The following is a 24,057-nucleotide window of genomic DNA, read 5'->3' on the forward strand; positions in this document are numbered from 1 at the left end:
TTCTATAAAATTTAGTTGACTTGTTATAATCATATTGAATTCATTTATATGATTGACAACATATCCACCTTTAGATATCTGTAAATTAAATAATCTATTATCAAATATACCTTGCTCATAGCCGATGGTTACTTTTGTATACATTCAACAAGAACTTCAACAACGACAACATTGTCTTCTCTTTGATGATGTTGATGTCACATTTTTGGACAGTATCAACTGGATCAACCCTAGAGTCCTCCAATGAGGTATATAACTATGGCTAAAAAAGGTTTAAAAATATATATATATTTTTTTTTTGTAACTCAATTACAGAAACTTCACGTATAAGTTTATATGAATGAGAACAGAACAATCCTATATTTGATGACCTCTAAAATGTGTGTGAGTAAAATCCTATATTTGATCTCAATAATTATTTTAAGATGTGGGTGAGGAAGATAAAATGTGCTTAAATAACTTGTTAGGTCTTTCTCAAGCTAGGGGTACATAGAACCCAAGAACCGAACCCAACCCCAATTAGGTTAAATAACATTTCAAGTTTGGTTGAATTTTTTTTTAGGACCTGATCTGATTTGGGTAGGATACAGTTGAATGTGCAAAAAACCAGTTCAACTCCGACCCAACCTAATGTGCAAAGAACCAGTTCAACTTCGACCCAACCTAATCCAATCGGTTAGTGCATTAAAGATTAGTCAACATCGGTGAAACTAGAGTACCCTCCTTGCTAGTCGCCACCTACTACAACACAACAATCCTTACACAGTCAACGACTCCACACTCACATCCTCCACACAATGTGCTCTTCAGTTTTTCTGTTGGCACCTCCTTGCATAGTCACTATCTTTGGTCGGTGTCTTCTCACCAGTTGCCACTCTCAATTCTTCTTCATTCTTTCCACCATCACACTCTACAAAGTTCTTAGAGAATATTTTTTGAACAACCTAATATTTAATTTCTATACAAATTAACAGAGGTTTATGTGATAAAATTCAGAATTCGTGATATGATTAGTAGTCCAAGTCTCCAAACCAAAGCAATCCACGCCGCACAGTTTGCGGTCAGAGTTGATAACTGTCTATAACAAATTCACATGGCCACTCATATTAAAACATTTTGAACAATCCACAAATGTTGGGTGATCAAACCAGGATAGCTCTTCTCTAGAAATTATAAACTCCATATCTTACCTAATAAGTTCGATTTTAAGTTGAACCAGTCTGTTGCAAATTTCAACTTCCAAAGGAGTAAATGTTGTGGCCAAACTTGAACAGAAGCTCGAACCTTCATTGGGAATGAATTGACATGTCATTCATGCAGTGTGCGAATTTTCCACCTGAACAAAGTGTTAGAAATGGCAGCTTCGTGTTACGCTACAATGCGCTCACATATTACTACACCTAAGAAAACTTCAAATCTACAATCAAACAATCCAGTCATTCTCAAGCAATGCAGTGTTTTTGTCACTTGGATGCATGGAAATATAGAACATAACTACTGGTTTTTCTAGTGAAACAAAATCTTCTCACGTGAACAAAGAGAAAGAGTGTTACAAGGATCTCCACAATTGTATGATATTGTCCACTTTGAGCATAAGTTCTCATGGCTTTACTTTTAGGCTTCCCCAAAAGGTCTCGTACCAATGGAGATGTATTCCTTACTTATAAACTCATGATCATCCTCTAAATTAGTCAATGTGAGACTCCCCCCAACAATCCTCAACAAACCGTATGTGTAAGCCTTGATCTTTAGTATGTCTTAATGAGTATCAGCTTGTCAAATTGTTTTATCTAATCGACAATGCATTGAAGGCTTTTGTTCCGTATTCAATAGAAAACTCAAATATTAGCAGTTCAGAGAGAGAGGAATATAACATACCTGTTATGAACAAAACTTTTGTTCTTAATTAGTGTTCAACAGGCTGTGTTGCGTTTTCATTTGATACAGGTGAAATGCCTTGTTCAATACACTGCCCAAAAAAAATGCAAACAAATCTTAAGATGGAATTATACAGACAATGTTGATGAAAACAGTCATTGCGCCAAATATAGTAAACAATACCAATAGAATAGAAAAGAACTAATCATTGCAATAAATGTTGTACCAAAGAAGACACATTACTTGCATGAATACATGTGTATAATTGAGAGTTACTGGTAGTGTTATTAAGATTCAGCCCGGATGTTGCTCAAGGAATGTGTGCACTCTTGTCATTGTTGCCTGAGATACTCTCCATCAACATACACTTTTGAGTATAATGACATAGGTATACACTCAATGTTGTAACTCCTTTGGTTCGGGATTGTCCTTTTGTAAATTTCATACATCAATGAAATTTGTTTCTTATAAAAAAAAGAACAATCATTTGGTAGGGTATGGCTTTTTTAGAAGATCAGGATGGAAGACAACGCACTCTATTTAAGAAGGCTATTTGGAATGGTGCCATCTACCAAGTATCTTGAGTAGTGAGGGAACTCCTCTTTTTGGGTCACCCTTTCCAAGGAAGCAAAGAGATACCCTGGATGAATCTTATTCGGGCTTATTTATACTCAACTTGGATGGAACGAAATCATAGGATTTTCAAATCAAAGGTAAAAACTTATCCAGTCTTCTTTGATTTCCTTGCTTTAACTTGGTGTAAAATGGATTCTCTTTCTAACTCTTATAGCTCATCTTCTCTTTTTGTCCAATTGGAGATGTTTTGGATTGGGGCTCTTCTTGTTCTTTGGTAAATTTCATTCATCAATGACATTATTTCTTATCCGAACTATACCCCTTGTTTCAAGGGTTGTGCTTTCCTTCTTAATTCACAAGTTTGATCATCATTATCTAGCGTTAGGTGAGACTCGCTGCCTATATTTCGTGCTGTATCATAAAATTTATAACTTTGGCTAACCTCTGCTTCCAATGGTCCTCTAGTTTCATCTAACAGTTCTATCTTACCCCTTCCTATAAAGATAAATTTCACCTGACGAAGCATTCGCCGGTAACCAAAGCGTCCCAATGCTCATCGAAGAAAGTTGCTTCAATTCAATTTATGTGAATTTGAATGGAGCGATGCTGGTTATACTAATGTTTCCCACCCCTATACATGTTTCCTTTTCGTCTATTTTTTATCTGAATAAAACTACTAGAGGGACACATGATTTTTTTTTTTTAATTAATAACCGAACCTTCGAAAAAATCGAAGGAAAGAATACAAGGGCATAAAAGAAATGCCACAAAAGGGTGCCAACCAGTAGGGCATATCAGAAGAATACAAAAGAAAGCCCACAAGGGCGTGCTAGAAGAAGAAATGATTACGAAAACGATTACCAAAGAAACTAGGCTTTGTATTCTTCTAAGAAATATCATCTGCCAGATTTAGTTCAGAGAAAGAAGCTGTAATCTACGCCAGTCAATACAACAGTTCCTATTTGTCTCATAGGCCAAAATGATTTAAATAAAGAAAATTTAATCATTAGAACTAAGCTAAAATACTCATGAGATCATCTCCAGTTTAACTTTATAGATTAGTTAGAGATAAACTACATCAAAATATTTTGATAATGAAATAAATAATGACTGCCAAATAAAGCAAATAACTAACTATAAATATTAATTAATAGTAGTAATCCTGATTACTAAAAGCCATTGGCTCTTTGTAGCATGTCTTGCCTATTTGTTTTAATAGGCATGAGTTTATATTTTTGTCTATAAATTAAAAAAAGGCTAAATAGGTTACCTGCAGAATATATCCATGCAGCCAATCCAGTGTTTGTGGAAATGTAGTTGCTGATATATTAACCACTATCAAGCCCTGTGGCCAATAATTTAATGAGCATATTCACAAATGACATTGGCTAAACTTGATTACTGTTCAATAAGCCACACACCATCAGACCACTAATTCCTAATAAGAATTGCTTCAATCTGTATGCAGAAAAACAACAATTGTTTAGCTGAGAACAAACCTGTGATTTGAATGAGCAAAGATAGCCCTGAATGGTCTTTAAATTAGCTATAAGCTTATTTTTATCCTGAAACAAAGAACATATCAGAAATCACAATAATAATAAAGTAAGTGATATAGAAGTGAAGGACGAGCACAAAGGAAACAAGGAAACAGCCCAGATAACAGTGATTATTATCTCATGATGAAAGAAGTTTTACTCCACCTTCCTTTCAAGATAAGATGGAACATTTTGGTCCTGGGAGGAATGAGAGAATTTTTAGAGGGTTTGAGAGATGTTGGAAAAAGGTGTCAGCTCTTGCCAAATTGGAGTCCTTTATATCTTGTTAAGCCTTTAGACGTTGTTTTAGGCTTCTGTTTGGGTGCTATTTTTGTATGCCCCTTTTGTATTCTTTCATTTATTCCCAATAAAAGCTCGGTTTCTATTAAAAACGAATAACAAACTTCATCTCAAACTCATAGTAGGGAAGGATAAGGTGGCCATTTATCATCATTAGTTTGCTAATGGTACAGTTCTTTTTTTCTTTTCTACTGTTCTAGGAAAAATGAGTCATTTTCATTCTGAATCAAATTTTAACATTTTTAGGCCATGTCGAGTCAATAGGATTAATAGAGGCAAATTCCTTCTTATTTTATAAAAGACTGAGCATTCCTTAAGCAAAATGAAAAACCAAGTAAGAGCCCAACTACTCTGAGAAGGGACTCAAGTTAAACAAAATAAGACCTAACGGATAATTACAAAAGTCTTTAACAAACAAAAATTCAATGTAAGACATGAAATCTAACAAGGGGCCACATCTCACCCACCGATCTCTCAACTCTTCTAAAAGTTAATTCTTCTTGTTCCTCCAAATGCTCCCAAACAAAAGCACACAAACACACTAACCACAACAAGCGGTACTTTCATGAAAGGGGAGTGGGAAAAAATCTCCTCGAGCATGAAACTGTCTCTTCTTAGCCAGCCCACCTAAAAGAAATAAGACCCGAAAAAGTTGATCCACGACGATCTCACAAAGACTGGAGCCCCTTCGTGTAGTTTGGCTCCCATTTTGTTGATTTCACTGTTTTTGTATGCATGTGTACGCTTTTATTGTTTTCTCATGCTTTTAGTGTTTTCTCAGTGAGACTACTTTTTTAAAAAGAAAAAAAAAATCTAAGAAATTCTTTCATGGATGCTACTAGTAAGGGCTTTTTCATCAACTCTACATTAAAATATCGTTATTCATAGATATTTTCAAAAAATTAATATGATGTAGCCACCACAAAAGCACGTACTTCATCTCTCAAACAATTTGGAGACGTTAAAAGACTCATCGAACACTGAGATAATAAGAAGAAAGAAATGCATCTTTTTCCACAAAGGAAATACGTGCTTGACCTATCATCTAAGATGGGAAATTTAATTGCAACACATGAAGGATGGAGAACTGTTTAAAGAACCTTAGAGGTATAGAAGAACAGTTGGAAAGTTGAATTACCTAAAAGTGATACAAACAAATAGAGCTTATTCAAAAAGCATTGTGACTTGGCGCATAGTAGAATAAGAAACAGAACAAAGAACCAACCATGAACACCTACCATTTTCTCTTGATTTCAGCTAGCTGAACATGCCATAAATTGTACATTCAAAGATGCTTCTATCTCAATTCATATCCAATTACGGGATTCTCTTTTATAAGGATAAATCTACAGTCTCCCATGCGATAGAAGTTTTAAACCAAATACCATGACATAAAACCCAAGTTAAGCACAAACTTCAAAAGCAAAAAGTTCTTAATCAGAAAAAGTCCCATATAATTGTATGTTCCTAATATGACCATTGAATATTTAGGGAGTTTATATACCTGTACAGGACATTTGTCATTGAATGTGCGGGGGGAGATCCATTCTTCTAGTAATGCCTGAACAAGATAAGAAGTGTTTAAGTTACAATTAAAACTTACGAGAGGCTATAAACAAGGCTAAAATAAAGACCGAACACATGAGAAAAATTGTGTAAATTGTGCTTGATCCAATTCGTTGTTGCTCACCACTTCATGCTTTTGCAGAATGTTGCTCATCCACAAGCTTTTGTTCCTCTTCTTTTCTTCTTTTTAAACAAAAAAAATTTTTTCCCGCTTAAACTTTGTTGGATAAAAGATGTTTAATACTGTCTATTGCTTAACCTTTTATGTTCTTACTTCTTAGTTATTTAGTTTTCAAATGTTAAACTTACGTCCTTTATCTCTTTCAAAGTATTAAATATATACAATAGTTCCCATCCAAATATATATACACATATTTTAAAAAATGATGTGTTCCTAGCATGAACAAAGTTATATGTTTTTAGAAATTAACATGTCTAGTGGCATATGCCATGTCCATGCCATTATTATATTGAGTCCATGTTTCTTTAGATTTTTTACAAATAAAAAAAATAAAAAAAAAAAAAAAAATCAAAAAGAAACTAAACAAACCTTGTGATCAAATTCAGCCATTTTTAAGACTATGGGTATGATTATTGGCTCAGCACCAGATTTATCTTTCCTGACAGAACCAGATCTATTCGTCTCCTCTTTATTGGGAGTTTCATCTGAATAACATCATAAAATGCAAAATAGTTTTCTCAGGCAACCAAATCTAAATTGGTCATAAATATGAACAATAGGTCAACATTCATCAATTCTATGTGGAGGCTAAACAAAATATTGAATACATCAGCACAAATTCAGAGTTCGAATTAACCTGTAATTCCAGAGTTATTTCCTGCTACGCCCACAGATTCCAGGGAATCCAACCCTTCATTCTCTTCTTTGGTGTGCATGCATTCTTTTGAAGGAGAACACATAATGCAGGTGCCAATCCCTTTTGTATTTTGACGAACAACTGGACAACTACTCTCCATTTGTTTTGCACTGTTATTATCTGATGTTGCTGACAAAGGGTTGTTTTCATTATCTTTTGCTGGCATATTCGCTGGTGTCTTGCTTTCATCATCCATCAAATATATACTGGGATCCAAATGTATTCCCTAAATTTTTTATAAAGCAAACCAAGTTCATATAAAAAAGACTATTCCCTGAGATAATGTTATTAGCGAAAAGAAGTAGAAGAAGGAACTATTTGTTATCTAAGTGAAATCCAATTCATTAAAGGAACAATATGTTCATTAGTTTATTTATTAACTATATGACTTATTCTTTCATCTGTTAAATATCTATGACAAATGAAACTACTGCATGCATGCTGCTTCAAAAAAAATTCATACACCTCACTCATTTTTCTCTCTCTCTCTCTTTTTTTTTTCTTTTGTTTGTGTTAAGAAACAACCTTCACAAGTTGCAAAGGCATTAACCTTTTTTTTTTCCTTAAAGGAAACAAAACGTTACATTTTGTTGATGCTTGAGAAGTTGTGATTTGAGATGAGAGAAATACAGACAAATAAATAAGCAACTACCCTCCCCCGTTAGAATGCTATCTAATACATCCTCAGAAATAGAACTTTCTAAACCATTTGTATTAAAAGTCTGAGTTTGCATTTCTCCAAGGCAAGATTTACCTCGATTATTATAGGCTTTCCATCTTTCATAGCTTTCTTTAAGTCACCAGCCAAACCTATACAAAAAATATTGAGTAACAGAGGCCACTAACTAACAGGATAGCAACAAGCTCCACAACTGAAGTGATGACCAACCTTTACGAACAATTCTGCATTCTCTACAGAATTCAGTAATTAACTCCTCTGGGGAGCTAAAATCCCGTGCCCATACAGGAGTAGATGTCAATGGAGCACTGAAATATTTAAGGGAAAGGAATAAGCATTTCAATAGGATTCACAAAACATAGAAGTGTAGCCAAAATGGAATTCATATGCGGACCACTAATATCAATCAAAGTAATTAATTAAAAGAAAGGATTCTGTTTCTTGTTACATCTCCACCCCAGGCAGGATAATAATGAGATAAACTGACAAAGAAATGAAGCTAAATAAATAACTTTGAGAATTTGCTTTTGATTAAATAATAATCAAGAAAGGAATTGAAAAATCTACAGCATTGAAAATAAATTCCTTGCCATTCGGTCTTGATTTTAGAGGTAGGAATGTTAATGTTGGAAATTTCCTACGATCGAAATAAATAACCTATGCTGAAGAACAACTTGAGGAGAGAGAGCTTTTGAAAGGAGGAGCCTCATAGGAGTATTTATAGTGGAGATTGCACAACCGATCTCCTAAACTTCCTCCTCAAGTTCCTAAACTTTATACTAAAATTAAACAACTACTAACAAATTTTACTAATCGATCTCATAAACTTTCAAATCAATAACTACTAGATAATTATCATGGCTCTAGGTAATAACTTCTTTTGCTAAGTCAAGCTTATTAACGCACATTCTCTTACATAAGCTTGACTTTGTTCGAAATTTTTCACTTCCAGCAATTCCCGCATCTCTACAAACTTAACCGCTAGAGCCTTGATTAGAATATCCGCACGTTGCTCTCTAGTGCATAAGAACTCCACAACGATTTGTCTCTTCTCAACACACTCACGGATGAAGTGGAAGCGAGTGTCAATGTGTTTATTGCGTCCATGAAATAATGGATTTTTCATTAGTGCAATCGCGGATTTGTTATCGATGTAGAGAGTTACCGGCTTTAGTTCACTTCTAGTCACTTCACTCAACAAATTTCTTAATCACAATGCCTGGCACAACGCCATAGTTGCTGCCATGAACTCAGCCTCACAGGAAGATAGTGTCACAGTTCGCTGCTTCTGAGATTGCCAAGAGATCAAATTCCTGTTGAGATAAAACACCATTCCATTTCTATCGTCAATTTCTCCAACTAAATCACTATCGGTAAAATCGACTAGTTCTTCAGGACCTCGCCCTCTTTGATACTTCAACCCATAGCTTGTGGTTCCCTTCACATAACTGAGAATGTGTTTAACCGCTTGGTGATGCATCATAGTGAGCTTTTCCATGTACCTACTCATTATTCCAACAGCATATGAAAGGTCCAGACGAGTATGAGTCAAGTACCCTAGACTTCTGATAACATGTCTATACTCAGTGGGATTCACCAAGCTTCCTTCAGCATCTTTCCCGAGTTGTAACTTTGTTTCCATGGGATACTTGGTCGGGTTGCATTTTGCCATCTTAAATTGCTGCAACGACTTCTTAGCATAGGTTGATTGCTCTAGCGAGATGCAATCTTTCCTTTGGTCCACTTCAATATCGAGGTAGTACGTGAGTAACCTAAGATCAGTCATCTCAAATTCTTTCATCATTTGCTGCTTGAACTCTTTGACGTCTTCCACACTTGTGCTAGTGACAATCAGGTCATCTCATCGTTTCTTATATACACTGCTTGTTATTGTGAGCACTTCCTAAAATTTAGACTCTTTAAACTCTTGTCTAGACGTATGTTCCACGCCCTTGGTGCTTGCCATAAACCGTAGAGGGCCTTTGACAACTTGTACACTTTGTGCTCTTCGGCTTTGATGATGAACCCTTCAGGTTGGACAACATACACTTCTTCCTAGAGGTCATCATTTAGAAATGTTGATTTGACATCCAAGTGATGGACCACCCACCTGTGTTGAGCTACGAGGGCAAGAATCAACCATACAATGTCCAGTCTAGCCATAGGCGCGAAAACCTCCACAAAATCAACTTCTTTTCGTTGCACGTATCCCTTCGCCACAAGTCTTACTTTATACTTGATGACATTTCCTTCACTATTCTTCTCTAGCTTAAACACCCACTTCAAACCGATGGGCCTATGTCCCGACGGTAATTTAGTTAGTGCCCATGTCTTGTTCTTCTCAATGGCCTCAAGCTCCTTTTGCATAGCCTCCTACCACATCGTCTCAGTAAACCCTCACAGTAGGTTGTCGACTCCTCAACCGCAAGCAACATTAACTCATCGGGTCCCAATTCTACTTCAAGTGTATCCGCATAAGTTTCAGCAAGTGAACGAAACTTCTTTGGTCCATCCTCTATTGTGGCTCCTCTTGTGATCTTGCCTGAGCTCTCTTGTTCTAGAGAGTCCATCACGCCTTTCGGTGTCACCGATGACGACATGTGTGGACTTGTTGGTGTTGCTATAGGGGCACTTCCTAGGTTTGTTGCATCTCCCTCTTCTTCCAAAGTAGTGAACTCTGTAACAGTCTGCTTGTTATTGCCAACGCTGCACCAATCCCACTTCTTCTCTTCTTCGAATACGACATCTCTACTTACATGGATTTTCTCATGTTGCGGATCATACAACCTGTGCGCCTTGGTTCCATCCTTTACGCCAAAGTACACCGTCTTTTGGCTTTTGTCATCATGCTTTTTGATATAGGTTTTGCAGTCTTAACATGTGTTGTACAATCGAAGACTCTAAGGTACTCGAAGTGAGGTGTCTTACTGAACCATGCTTCGTAGGGGCTGCAAGTGTCCAATGCCTTTGTCGGTAAACGATTTAGAAGATAAACCGCATGTCGTGTTGCCTCGGCCAAGAAAATCGTCTGGACTTGCATGCTCTTGAGTAGGCTTCTTGCAGTGTTCATTATGGTGTGATTTCTTCGTTCGACCACACCGTTTTGTTATGGAGTGTACGGTGTAGTGAGTTGACGCTTGATACCTTCTCTATTGACGAAACTTGCCGACCCAGCTTAGTTATGGCATGCAAGACTTGGGCACGTGAACTTTCAGATGCTCAAAATGATGGGAGAGAAGAAGATGGTTACGGGGCTACCCAAAATCACACCCGAACCAGCTATGTGAAAATTGCCTAGTCTCCAAACAAGCAAGACTGTCGTTCCCAGCTCAAACCAGTTTTTGTGCCGAGCGATCACTACAACTAGTACATGCAGATTTGTGTGGCCCGATCACCCATCATTGATTGCTCGTAATAAGTATTTTCTCTTACTTGTTGACGATTACAGTCATTGGATGTGGGTGTACATGATACCAAATGTTAGAAATTGCCCACGATCAAAATATGTCGAAACAAATAACTGGAGCGGAAGAACAACTTGAGGGGAGAGAGCTTTAGAATAGAGGAACCTTAAGCACTTATGCTTTATTTATTTATTTTCTTTTTTTGGTAGTAGAAATAACATACATCTCATGAGTATTTATAGTGGAGATTGCCCCACCGATCTCCTGAACTTCCTCCTCAAGTTCCTAAACTTTCTCCTAAAATTAAGCAACTACTAACAAATCTTCCGTTCTCCTAAACCTTCAAATCAATAACTACTAAATAATTATCCTAAAATTGCTTTAGGTTAATAACTTCTTTTGCGAAGTCAAGCTTATAAACTCACCGGGAATTTTATTTGTAACAGCTTAGTACAAGACAAAGAAATAGAGAAGGAAAACTTGTAGTCCTATACTCTGTTATATACTAAAGATAATTCAAATTCGAAGAGGTTTGTAAAGAAGGAATAAGATGGATTCACATTAGTTAGGTCAATCATACATAGCCTGAAACTATTGCAGAAGAAAAGGTCGTTGTTGCAACAAAGAGTTCAGGTAAATCTAAATCATGAGTCCTACTGGTTTCACTGTTGATTTTTCAAGAAATTATGAAAGCTTATAAAGTCAGCAGTTGAAGATCTTTCACGAATTCTATGAAAATGATGGCTTAAATGCATCTATCAAGGAGAACCTGATTTATTTAATTCAGAAGAAAGAAAAGGCTAGAGGTGTGAAAGATTTTAGGTCAACTTATTTGGAAACTAGTAATTATAAGATATTGGCTAAAGTATTAACGGAAAGACTCGAGGAAATTATCCCTTCTATTATTTCTTGAACCAAAATGCTTTTATTGAAGAAAGAAAGATCATCAACCCAGTTTTGGTGGCTAATGAAGCTATGGAAAACAATAAGAGCAGTAAGAAGATCGGTTGGTTGCTTAAATTAGAACTTGAGAAGGGACGTGATAAGAGTGGATTGGGATTTCTTCTTGGAAATCTCAAAGAAGAATGGTTTTAGGGAAAGTAGAGAAGATGGATAAAAGGTTGAGTTCATAGCACCAGATTTTCATTTTTTTCCCTCAATGATAAACCACATGGAACAATTTCATCGTGATTACTAGTGATGTGTTGAGGAGATTGCATGAAAATGGCCTTTCTAATAGTGAATTTGAGGGACCTTTTTAATGTCAATAATGTTCTTCAGCAGTTGAAGATCTTTCACGAATTCTATGAAAATGATGGCTTAAATGCATCTATCAAGGAGAACCTGATTTATTTAATTCAGAAGAAAGAAAAGGCTAGAGGTGTGAAAGATTTTAGGTCAACTGGAGAACCTGATTTATTTAATTCAGAAGAAAGAAAAGGCTAGAGGTGTGAAAGATTTTAGGTCAACTTATTTGGAAACTAGTAATTATAAGATATTGGCTAAAGTATTAACGGAAAGACTCGAGGAAATTATCCCTTCTATTATTTCTTGAACCAAAATGCTTTTATTGAAGAAAGAAAGATCATCAACCCAGTTTTGGTGGCTAATGAAGCTATGGAAAACAATAAGAGCAGTAAGAAGATCGGTTGGTTGCTTAAATTAGAACTTGAGAAGGGACGTGATAAGAGTGGATTGGGATTTCTTCTTGGAAATCTCAAAGAAGAATGGTTTTAGGGAAAGTAGAGAAGATGGATAAAAGGTTGAGTTCATAGCACCAGATTTTCATTTTTTTCCCTCAATGATAAACCACATGGAACAATTTCATCGTGATTACTAGTGATGTGTTGAGGAGATTGCATGAAAATGGCCTTTCTAATAGTGAATTTGAGGGACCTTTTTAATGTCAATAATGTTCTTCAATTGCATGAAAATGGCCTTTCTAATAGTGAATTTGAGGGACCTTTTTAATGTCAATAATGTTCTTCAGCAGTTGAAGATCTTTCACGAATTCTATGAAAATGATGGCTTAAATGCATCTATCAAGGAGAACCTGATTTATTTAATTCAGAAGAAAGAAAAGGCTAGAGGTGTGAAAGATTTTAGGTCAACTTATTTGGAAACTAGTAATTATAAGATATTGGCTAAAGTATTAACGGAAAGACTCGAGGAAATTATCCCTTCTATTATTTCTTGAACCAAAATGCTTTTATTGAAGAAAGAAAGATCATCAACCCAGTTTTGGTGGCTAATGAAGCTATGGAAAACAATAAGAGCAGTAAGAAGATCGGTTGGTTGCTTAAATTAGAACTTGAGAAGGGACGTGATAAGAGTGGATTGGGATTTCTTCTTGGAAATCTCAAAGAAGAATGGTTTTAGGGAAAGTAGAGAAGATGGATAAAAGGTTGAGTTCATAGCACCAGATTTTCATTTTTTTCCCTCAATGATAAACCACATGGAACAATTTCATCGTGATTACTAGTGATGTGTTGAGGAGATTGCATGAAAATGGCCTTTCTAATAGTGAATTTGAGGGACCTTTTTAATGTCAATAATGTTCTTCATGTTGCTCATCTTCAATTGACGATAATACATAAAGTTCGGTCTAGATAAATTTTATGATTGAAAATTTACTGATATTCAGAGACTTGTTCAGATGTGGTGTCTTTTGCAACAATAATCCTTTTTGTATCAAGGTGTAGAATCTTTGTGATGCTGTAAATTGAAGGGCTAGGGTAGCTCAGCTCTGGAGAGTTCAGAAGATTGGGGATTGTAATGGTCTTAATGGGAACTTAAATGCTTTCATTAGTGCTTTCATTAGTACTTTCATTCTAAAACTTTTAACTATTTAAATGAAAAGTTTGGTTTCTTTAAAAATATAAAAACAAAACTATCAAGATATTAGTGGTTAAAGTAAAATTAGTGTAAAACAAACAGGAGTCTGATTTCAATTTAAGGAACATGTGAGAATCACCCTTAACTACAAGCACAAAACTACGGCCAGCTATCTCATGCTTGGCAAATATACTTACTTTACAGAAGGACAACAGATTATTGCATCTATTCTAGACTACTTTAACCCTTAAGGTAATAATATTTTGTTTTATAGAAAGGAGAAAAATAAATAAATGACATACTCTGTTGATGTGCGTAGTAATTCATACACCATTTCTGTCTGCAGATATAAAAGCTTGTTAGTAGTAGGCAGTTATACACAGAGTTAGCACATAACTAGGTCTCAAGAGATAAAAAAGGGGAAGATTTGAATATATATATATATAGACAGACAGATAGATAGATATAGATATAGTATGTATATATACACACAGACATATGCAGGACCTGTAAGACATTTGGCAGATTAAGTCTTTGAGCAAGTTGGGTGGCAATGGTTGACTTCCCAACACAAGCAGTTCCACATACAAGAATCACCAAAGGAACCCTTTGATGGTGAAATCTAGCAAAGATTACATGGGACTTAGCAACATATAGAAAAGTATGAAATGCCATGGTCGATTGCACCATATTTGTTGGAAAGATGATACGAGAACCCTAATGCATTGACCTAAGAAGCCTGTGATTGTAGACCCATAGCATAAACATCCCATTCAACTTAAAGGAAAAGTTAAAAGAAAATTACCTTCAGTTCGAGTTCGTAGAAGCAAGAACCCAATTCCCTACTCCAAAAAGCAAAAAAAAAAACTCCAAAACACTCCACAAGTTCGAACCAATCAACCTTTCTATGACATGCAAATTCTAAACTATGCACAGGATTTGTAAAAGGAGTTCAATACACAAAGCAACGAAATAACAAAACCCAATTCATTAAAATCAAGTTGTCCTCACAATGATGCACAGGAGGACTATTTGTAGCCTCCAATTCAGGGGCTCTCTAAAATGGAAAAGAAATCTTCAATTCCCGACATGGAAATGTTGTGGCTTGATTTTCATCCCTTCATGATCGATGTGAGTTGGGTGCTTTCATGATCACATCAAAAATTATGGATTTCCAACCCTTTTTAGTTACTTTATCCCTTAGTATTCAAGCTTTTCCATAACTCGTATTCATCAAAAAAAGAAACATTCATAACCAATATTCTTACTAACAGAATAAATCAGACCAACAATAGTAGAAGAAATAAAAAAAAAACTCTTGATAGAGTGCTTGTGATCTTATGTTCTCAAAATCGATGAAATGTGATATTGCATTATCATGCAACAGCAGTTGAAAGTGAGAACTATGGAGAAAAGTAATGGGGAAGATAGAGAGACAAGAAAAATGAAGTACACATTCTGCATACACTTATTAAGCCTAATGAAGTACACACTCAAGGAAATGTACAAACCTCGTCATCATTTTATACCGATTTATGTACTCTTCTCCATAACCACGCCGCTCCATGAGCTATAGGTACACATTACAACATAATGAAAAAGAAACAGTAATTCATCAGCTTTGTATTTCTCTGCAACCTTGTTAAAGCTGTATTGTAATAAGTGAATGCAAAATTCAGCATATAAAAGCAAAACATTCAGCTGAGATCATATACCTTGAAAATATTAGCTTCCAAATCAGATTGTGAGCTACAATAATATAAAAAAGAAATTAAAAATTTTAAAAATTAAAAAAAAAAAAAAAAAGTCCGATGTTAATATGACAAAAGAGAAGACAGGAAATATGTCTCACACATCTAAAAGGCTATTATCTACGAGCAGCTTCTTGAGTTCCAATGCAATTTTAATAGCAACATGATTCGGAATCTGAAATTAGAAGAGTAGGAATTAAGATATAAATGAGAATTCAAACCAACATTACCTTTGCTCCCCGAGCAGAGACTAGAAATAAAAAAGACAATAAATTTTACTCCTAACAACGAGGAATGATTTCTACTAAGACATTAAGCAAAAACTGGGCAAAGGACAGTAAGAAAGTATTTCAAAAAAAATATAATTTGGATGCTCTTGTACCTTGGTTACTGTCAACATCCTGCTGAGCAAAAACCGCGACAAGACATAATAGTGATCCGCGTTATCTCCCAACCACACCTTCACCTGTCATAAAACAACACAAGCGACCACATGCAATAAAAAATCAAATAGAAATTTTAAAAAAATATATATACAAGAACAATGAAGTCCTAGGTGAATCCGAACAAGAAATCAAGAAGGAACGTGAAATCAAACTGAAATTGAGCCAATTCTTACATATCCATCAGTGCACTCAGCAGAGAAGCAAAGAATTGAAAGGAAAAACAAAAGTTACCTTGACAAAATCGTACTTGGAGGAGGTGTTACGCGAGGGCAATCTGGCAACCGGCAAAGATGACCAATCTTTGAGATTGTCATTAGATTGAGAAGAGTTACCGGCAGCGGTGATTGTATCATCGGCGGTGCTGGTGCTGGTGCTGGTGCCGGTACCGGTGTCGATGGTGTTGATCTCGAGGTTTGACGTTAGCACAGAGACAGCCATCCCCTTGTCCTTCGGTTTCTTCATTTTCTTTTTCCGTGTTTTGCTTTCTATTTCAGTGATATAACCACAAAACTCGGGGTATTTATACCACTCTCTAGGTGATTGCCATGTCACATCCAACTATATTCAACTAAGTTTTCAACTTATGTGTTTAGATTATTATTTTTTAAGGATTTAATTCTTTTTTAAAACAAATTCATTTTCCTCTGCTCGTTCTCTTCTTTTTTTTTTTTTTTTTTTTTTTTTAATCGCACCTAGATTTTGCAAAATGTTCACATAAAAAGCTAACTTAACGGATTGATTCCAACCAAAAGCTGATTAGAAGATGAATAGCCGCTAGATTTTGCAAAACTAAAGGTCTTTCTAGAATCCTTACAAAATGTTCCGAGAGAAAGCTAACTTAACGGATTGATTCCAACCGTTAGATGTGGAATGTATAATGGTTACTCTCAGATACCAAGACGACTCATTCCAGCTTGATCATAACTAATCCAATAAATCGATTTTTAACATCAAACCTAAAGCAAGGTTCGAAAGAAACATACCACCCAAAAGGTTTCAACCACAAGATTTTTGTATTCGATTTCAAAATTGAATATTACATGCCTTTAAATAGGCTCTAAAGATAACTCTAACATAATAACTACAAATTACTAATAAATGCTATTAAATACACATGGTAGAAAATAAGAGCATTCATAAATTGTTTTAATTGGTAGTTCAATTACTAAAGACTTAATGGGTAGTTCAACTACTAAAGACAAGTCTTCTAATCACTTTTCAATGTCAGTCAATCCATTATTTTCTTGATTTGATATGAATCTTCTTTGTATTGTTTGTTCGGGTACATGCAAGTGATCAGTTGTTGGATTCATATCATTTTTGTTTTGTGTAATCGTGTTGGGTCGGAATGTTCCGATTTTTTGCACACTGAACTTGTACCCAACCCGAATCGAATCAAGTCCTAAAATTCACAACTCAATCCAACTTTTATACTTAGATCATCGCACATCGTTTATTGCAATCTACTATTAGCCACCACCAATGTCAGAGGTCGAAAATCACCATCATTACCCCCAATAACCATCTCCTACCATGTCGGTTGGCTTGCAACACCGACGACCATCATCACCTCACCACCGACAACAAACTGCCACCACCCACCATCGACGATCACTCTTACGACTAAAGATGGTCAGCTAGTCATAGTATTTTAAATACAATTTTGAAGTTGTTAGTTCATAGTATTTAGTAGCGATCTTTTATAGTAATTTGACATTTGTAGAACATTTTGCACAAACCAAACATTTGTATCAAAACACTTTTAAAAAATGTAACTAAACAAAATACGGCTTCGATTCTAAATCGTGTTTATTTAAAACAATTCATTTTGGAAAAACACTTTTTCAAAACACCACACAGTCACATAATTGTAACGAACAAACTGGACGTGAATTCTGGATTTGATTGATTCTTCTATCTCATCCCTAAACAGAAGTTAAAATTCACAAATCCAGTTTCTCAAACCTAATTCAACAATTCCCAGACTTAGATGGGTAGTTGCCACAGAACCGGCTCATGAATAAGTAGTGCAATTCCTACACATATAGACAAGTAATTGCCCTCAAGGAGGGCCACACTACATAATCTAAAGTAATATTTTTATGCACAAAACTAGGTAAATTACAACTAGGTAATTTATATTATATTAAAACATAAGCTCGTACATAAATTTATATTATATTAAGGAAGTATTTATACAAACTTATTTTTAAACCCAAAATAAGAAACGAGCTTAAAAAAATATTTCGAAATATAATGATTTTGAGAACAAGGGGTTGATTTATGGCTCTCGCTTGAAAGTCATCTCCCACCCTCGATCAACTCCTAGTTACCTGTTAAAAATAGAAAGCATGAAGTGAATAAAAACTTAGTAAGTAGCCTACTTATAAGCTCTTGATCGCATTCTTAAGCTAGGGTGCTATGCCTTATTGAGTTTTAGGGACTTGGTAGGTAAAGATTATCTAACTCGTATCACATAGTTATCTTGAAAACTTCTCGTAAAGTGGCCTTTAAATTTATCTTCGTCGTTACATTAAATGGTGTAACATGATCATGACATTTTGCTAGTATCTCTTAGGGTAGAGCATCTCATTTAGGTGAGGGAAAAATAGAAGGTCCATCATGACATTCGGCTCGTGGCACATGAAGCAGGGCATCCCACCTAGAAGAAGAATTAGGGTCTCGTAACACACCGCATCATGGGAGATGATGGTCACTTGTGGGCATGGTTCCTAGAAACTTAATTATCGTAGGGCGTAGGGCGTAGGGTATGATCTTCAATGATCATAGGGATATTCTTGGTACATGGTTCATTAATAAACCTAGGCTTGCTTGAGATGTATGTCTTAGCGTGAGGTAGCCTTAAAAATTTTCTTAGATATAATTTAGGTGTTATTATAGGGTATGGAGGTCTCAAAAGATGACACCGGACATGAAAACTTATTAATAACTTTCAAGATTGCGTATAATATTTTAAATCATGTGGGTGTCATTAAGGTCGTGAACCATGGGTATCATGGTTGAAGGGTATTATGGTCATTTTACATTGCCTCTTGATTTACCAACTTAATCTCATTCAATGATTACCAAATTTGGTACCTAACTTTGACATACCATATTATGCCAAATTTTAAAGTTTTATAGGTAACGAAGTTCATTTATGGGATCATTTTAAAGTAACTTGATTCTCGAGAAAAATGTTCGATTTGAATCCTTAACTCACAATTCATTAGTTCATACTTAACTTGAGGCTTATATTTAATTCAAACCGACTCCTACCAGTATTTTTTAAGAAAAGTCCAAGTTGATTACTTACCTCTTTTTGGTGTTGGAGGTCTTGTTTCTCAAGCTTCCGCTACTAGATCTTCTCTGAATTTTTTTTGGCAACTTAAGGAGTCTAGTTATTGGAACCATCGAGAACTTTATGAGAACTAGCCAAAAAGTAGTTCAATTTGATTAATTAAAAAAAAAGAAAAGAAAAAAAGAAACTAGGGAGAGACGACTTTTTGGGCTAACCTGACCGGTTGAGTTGAATCGGCCACGTCATCGTCTTCTTCCTCCCACAAGGGAAGAAGATACACGTGCCCTGTCGTCGCAGCCTGGAAACGGCTTTTCTTCACTCTTTGGGGTGTTTCTGCTCTTGATTCCTTCATGAAACATAAGAGATGGAGTGTCAAAGAAGAGTTAGGACTTGATATATTACCTTTCCGTGGGCTATAGCTTAAATTATTGCCTTCCAAAGTTGGTTGGTAACTTAATTTTTAGTCGGTGCAAGCCTAGAGGAATTTGTTATTTGGAAGGACTATTGAGGCACTCTTAGACCACATTTTCTTCGCAATAATTTTTTGTTATACTTCTCTAAAACTAGAGGAAAGAACTTGGAAGAGAGACTCTTGCGTGGATGGAGTCAATTTCCTAGATTTCCGCTTCTGTTTGCAACTTAACCCAGAACTTAAAGTTTGATCCCCTAAGGCTAATAGAAACCTTAATTTTGAATAACATGGGCAGTAAACAAGAATTTAAGTTTCACCCCAAAACTTACTTGATATTGAATCTCTCAAATTAGACACGTTCTTGGGGTTCATGCTCTTCGTTGTTTTCTATGGAAATATCCTTAGGGGTGCAGAAACCGACTGGGATGGATCTCACACAATGAGCCTCTCACCTATAGCCTTAAATTGAGCCTCTCAAGTTTTCTTCGAGCTCCTTCAATACGGAATTGGGAAAACAGGTTTGAGACATTTTTGACGCTTTCTTTCTTATCAAACTTGTGGGTAACCTTATTTAAAACACGTGGGATAAAGTTTGGAAGGAAATGGAAGACTTTCGCTCATGAATTTGGACTGAACTCGAGAACTCAATACGCAGAAATGAAAAGATTATAACTCTCAATTGCTTCCTTCTTACTCCAAACAATTGCCCATCATTCATAATTTATAGAGGGAGAATCCACCATCTTTAAAACGTTTTGAGTCTTCATAATTTTACATTTGATCCTTATGGATTTTCTACCCGAAAAACTTGCTCCCATCAGGGCCTTGTTGACCTACATTTCAAATTCTAATCGTTGAATGTTCTAGGTCATAATCAATTTTAAAGGAGACCCAATGACTAGATTTCGAGATACGATGGATTATTGGTAGAGAGGTACTCTAGAGGATAAGATTTGGTTAGTAGGGGCAATTTCGTAATTCTATGTGTTTTTTGGGGTCTTTTGGTAATTTGCCATTGTCGAATATTATAATATTATTTTCCCTAAAAATTCACTTTCTAATAAGTCTTTACCACTTTTTGGTCCTTTTCACTTCTTGAGCCCTTGAGATTCTTTGTCTATAAGAAATAAAAAAATGTGAGAAGTTTTGTAATAATTGAAAAATGTTCCTTTCCCCGTATTTTTTCAACATTCCTTTATTATTTTCATTCAAAACCAGGTAAAACACTTTATCTTTTTTTGGAGGATTTATTGTACGTATGAATTTATATATATATAAAAAGTGTTAATTGCTGATAATTGATTGACCTACTCACCGGAATCGAGTCAACTGTAAGTCAAGTCGTATTCATGTTGGAGCCAAACTACATGCATGATCAAGCCAAGTTGATGCATTTGTTGGACTAGGTTTATACTAAGATTGTGCTCGAAGCTTGGACTGAGTTTTGATGAATTTTGGATTAGGTTTCTTCTTGCTCGCAACTTCAATGACACTCCACGTAACAAAATTTTCTTCTTTCCACAACCTCTTTTTACCATCAAACATGTTCCTTCCTTTATAGTTCTACCAACAAACCGTAATCAAGATGATTAGTGCCTTGATTTTTCTCGCTAAAATTTGCATAGATTTCTCTATATATTTCAAAGTTTCATATAACTACAATAGCTTATAATATATCACATGAGTCGAGTTTTCTATATACTTATGCAACAGGATACAAGTAAAACATTATGTACCCACAAGAGGGATGAAGATAATGTCAATTAGTACACTATTAATCCAACTCATTCCAATGTTTTGAACAAATTGATGTAGCGTGAACTTAGTTTTCTCTGGTATCCAAACTTTAGGACTCTTTTCATGGGGCTATCTTCAAAAATATATTGTCAATCACCTCAAACTTTAAATCAATTTGTCGTTTATTAGCATAGATTTCCTATTTACTTTGGCTAGTGCGCAAGCGGCTCCCGATTATTTATCTAGCCTCATCCATGTCCTAAAATAACTCTGATCTTAAAAGTTTTTTCTCTTTGATTTCTTCCCAATACATAAGGGACCTATACCTTTTTCCATAAGGAACTTCGAATGATTCATACGGATGGTCATTTGGTAAATGTTATATTATAAGCAAACTCTATAAGATATAGATGGGTATCTCAATGACCAACAACTCAAGTGCACAAACATGTAACATATCTTCGGGAGTTTGATTCAAACGCTCGGCTTAACAATCCATGTGCTAAAAAGTTGTATTGAACTCAAATTGCGTTTCTAACATTTTTTTTTCACACCTCAGGATTAAGAATTTGATGTTTATTCAGTAAAGATTGTTATTGAATAAAGTGAATTTTACGATTATTAATCTAAATTCAATAAACTAAGAACACTCTGGCTATAGTATGATTACTTGAACTATATGTAGACAACATAAGAGTGAATCAAGTTCAAGTATGTAGTCAAAATGTTCTATAGTACAGGGATAAGACTGAGTAACTTATGCGGAGATATGTGAGTAAGGGCGTCCTATGCAATGAGTATTGCATAAGATCGGACCATGAAAAAAATCACTCACACTTTATAATGTCGTTTCTGTTGAGACTGATTTTCTTTTCATTCGATGATCTAGGTACCTCGATCTTAATCCTGAGCTAACCATAAACTCCTGTTTATTCGAAATTATCCTTAGATTTGCATGGGTGAGAGTGGCTCGAGTTCGCCGACTCAATAGGCCTCCCATTTTAGGGATAATACTGGATGAATGACTGGGGACGTGGGGTGCAAGATGGAATTCGCTCCTACCCCACTTCTAAGGATAGAAGAGAGATAGTTCTCTTAAGTACTCACTCTTAGGTTTTGAACAAGGGTCCCACCCTCTCATTGGCCTGAGAGGGATTAGGTTTACTGGTTGGATCACAAACCAATTGTTCATTGGAGGATCAGTGGGACATAAGGAACAAGAAGTAGGAGTAAAATGGTAAATTGACCTAGCTCTAGTTACGAACAACCTGTGAAGGATCGACTTACTAATCATGATTATATCAAATGGACAGAAATATATCTATAATGAGGGGAGTGCAACTACTAGGTTATAGTGGAGTGTCCTAGTAGTTAATAAGGTTAATGAGTTTAGCCGGTTAATCTTGGATCATTGGACCCCATGATCTATAGGTCCATTAGGTTTCCCTGCTAGCTCATATCGGACTAAACCATAGAACAGTGTGACGAGTGAGTTCGAAGTGTTCAAATTCAAATTAGGGAATATGCGCTACATATATACGATATATTTAACCGTATTTTTGTTTTATTTACGAATTAAACAAAAAGAGAGAATCAAAGATATTTAAATAAGATTTAAATATTTTAATCAAATATGTGTCGGAATTGATTGGGATTGACATTTGACTTAATGTTAAATATTAATTAAATAGTTTCATTAATCATTTAATATTACTTTAATTTGAAATTAATTATTCAAATTAATGGTTGAATTAAAAGGAATAAAATTAAAATGTTGACTTCCCTTAATGGAAAAATCCACGTTTGAGTAGGTGAAATTTTGAGATGTGAAAATTTGGTGATCTCAAATTTGCATGAACATGAAAATATGACTATAAATATATTGATCAAGGTACATGGACCTTCTTCGTGTGAAAAACTTTGAGAAAAACTCTCATAAACTCTCTCTTCATATACAAATTCCCTTCCAAGTTTAGTCATTCATCGGATTCCACAATCCCATTCTAAGGTCGAAGAATAGTAGAGAAGACACTAGCGGTGGTTCGAAGCCAATTCATGAGGAAAAAGGAATTTAAACTACAAAAGAGTAGTACTCAAACTCTTTGAATTTTAATACTTATGAACATGCTAGTTATTTACTATAATTGATGTTCTAAGAGTGATTAAGATCCAAATTGGTTCGGCATGTGTTATATTAACACCATCAGTCTCATATTGAAACATCGCTCTACATTACGAATTCTTTTGCTTGTGTTGGCACTCTGAAAACTAAGGCTATAACCAATTTCCATTTGAATTTTTGAAAACACTCCCGTAATCTGTAGACGAATGCACTCTCCTTCTTAGCCAGTTGAGTAAGAGTCAACTATCTTAGAGAAATTTTGAATAAAACGTAGGTAATTGAAAATTAGAACCATCAAACCAACTCGACCCACCTAATATATCCAAATTTTCAATTTTAAAATTTAAATGCTAGCTACTTTTTCAAAAATAGTTTTCTTTTATTTCATGTTCTAATTTATTTCTTTTTGTTTAAAAATAAAATGTTTATAATACAATATATAAAATAATAATAATACCTTACCTAGCGTAAAAACAATTTAAAAAATAACTTTATAATAAGTGAAATAACAATAAACGAAAGGCACGTAGGGTAGGTTATAATAGAAGGCAAATATCTAGACTCATATGATAAATTATAATTCTTCTAATATTGAAGTAAGATAATTCAAATTTATTATTATTTTTAAAAAGTA

General features: G+C 35.1%; 1 protein-coding gene across 2 annotated transcripts; it reads right to left on the bottom strand.

The window, feature by feature from the left end:
* Nucleotides 1-981: 981 nt before the first annotated feature.
* On the bottom strand, nucleotides 982-16,349 carry LOC111470583. 2 transcript variants are annotated; one of them, XM_023116134.1, is made up of 16 exons: nucleotides 16,083-16,349; nucleotides 15,788-15,871; nucleotides 15,507-15,580; nucleotides 15,370-15,403; nucleotides 15,166-15,224; nucleotides 14,162-14,276; nucleotides 13,957-13,994; nucleotides 7,626-7,723; nucleotides 7,491-7,546; nucleotides 6,677-6,962; nucleotides 6,409-6,524; nucleotides 5,797-5,853; nucleotides 3,954-4,019; nucleotides 3,725-3,799; nucleotides 1,879-1,969; nucleotides 982-1,336 (listed from the first exon to the last, which is right to left on the bottom strand). In XM_023116134.1, the coding sequence occupies exons 1-15, from the start codon at nucleotides 16,311-16,313 to the stop codon at nucleotides 1,907-1,909; spliced, it is 1,452 nt and encodes a 483-aa protein (XP_022971902.1). In that variant the 5' UTR covers nucleotides 16,314-16,349; the 3' UTR covers nucleotides 982-1,336; nucleotides 1,879-1,906. The 2 variants fall into 2 exon arrangements, with proteins under 2 accessions (XP_022971902.1, XP_022971903.1); XM_023116135.1 differs by having other exon boundaries at nucleotides 982-1,400.
* Between the last annotated feature and the right edge of the window lie 7,708 nt (nucleotides 16,350-24,057).

The sequence above is a fragment of the Cucurbita maxima genome, unplaced genomic scaffold, assembly GCF_002738345.1.
Source record: "Cucurbita maxima cultivar Rimu unplaced genomic scaffold, Cmax_1.0 Cma_Scf00046, whole genome shotgun sequence".
NCBI lineage: Eukaryota > Viridiplantae > Streptophyta > Magnoliopsida > Cucurbitales > Cucurbitaceae > Cucurbita > Cucurbita maxima.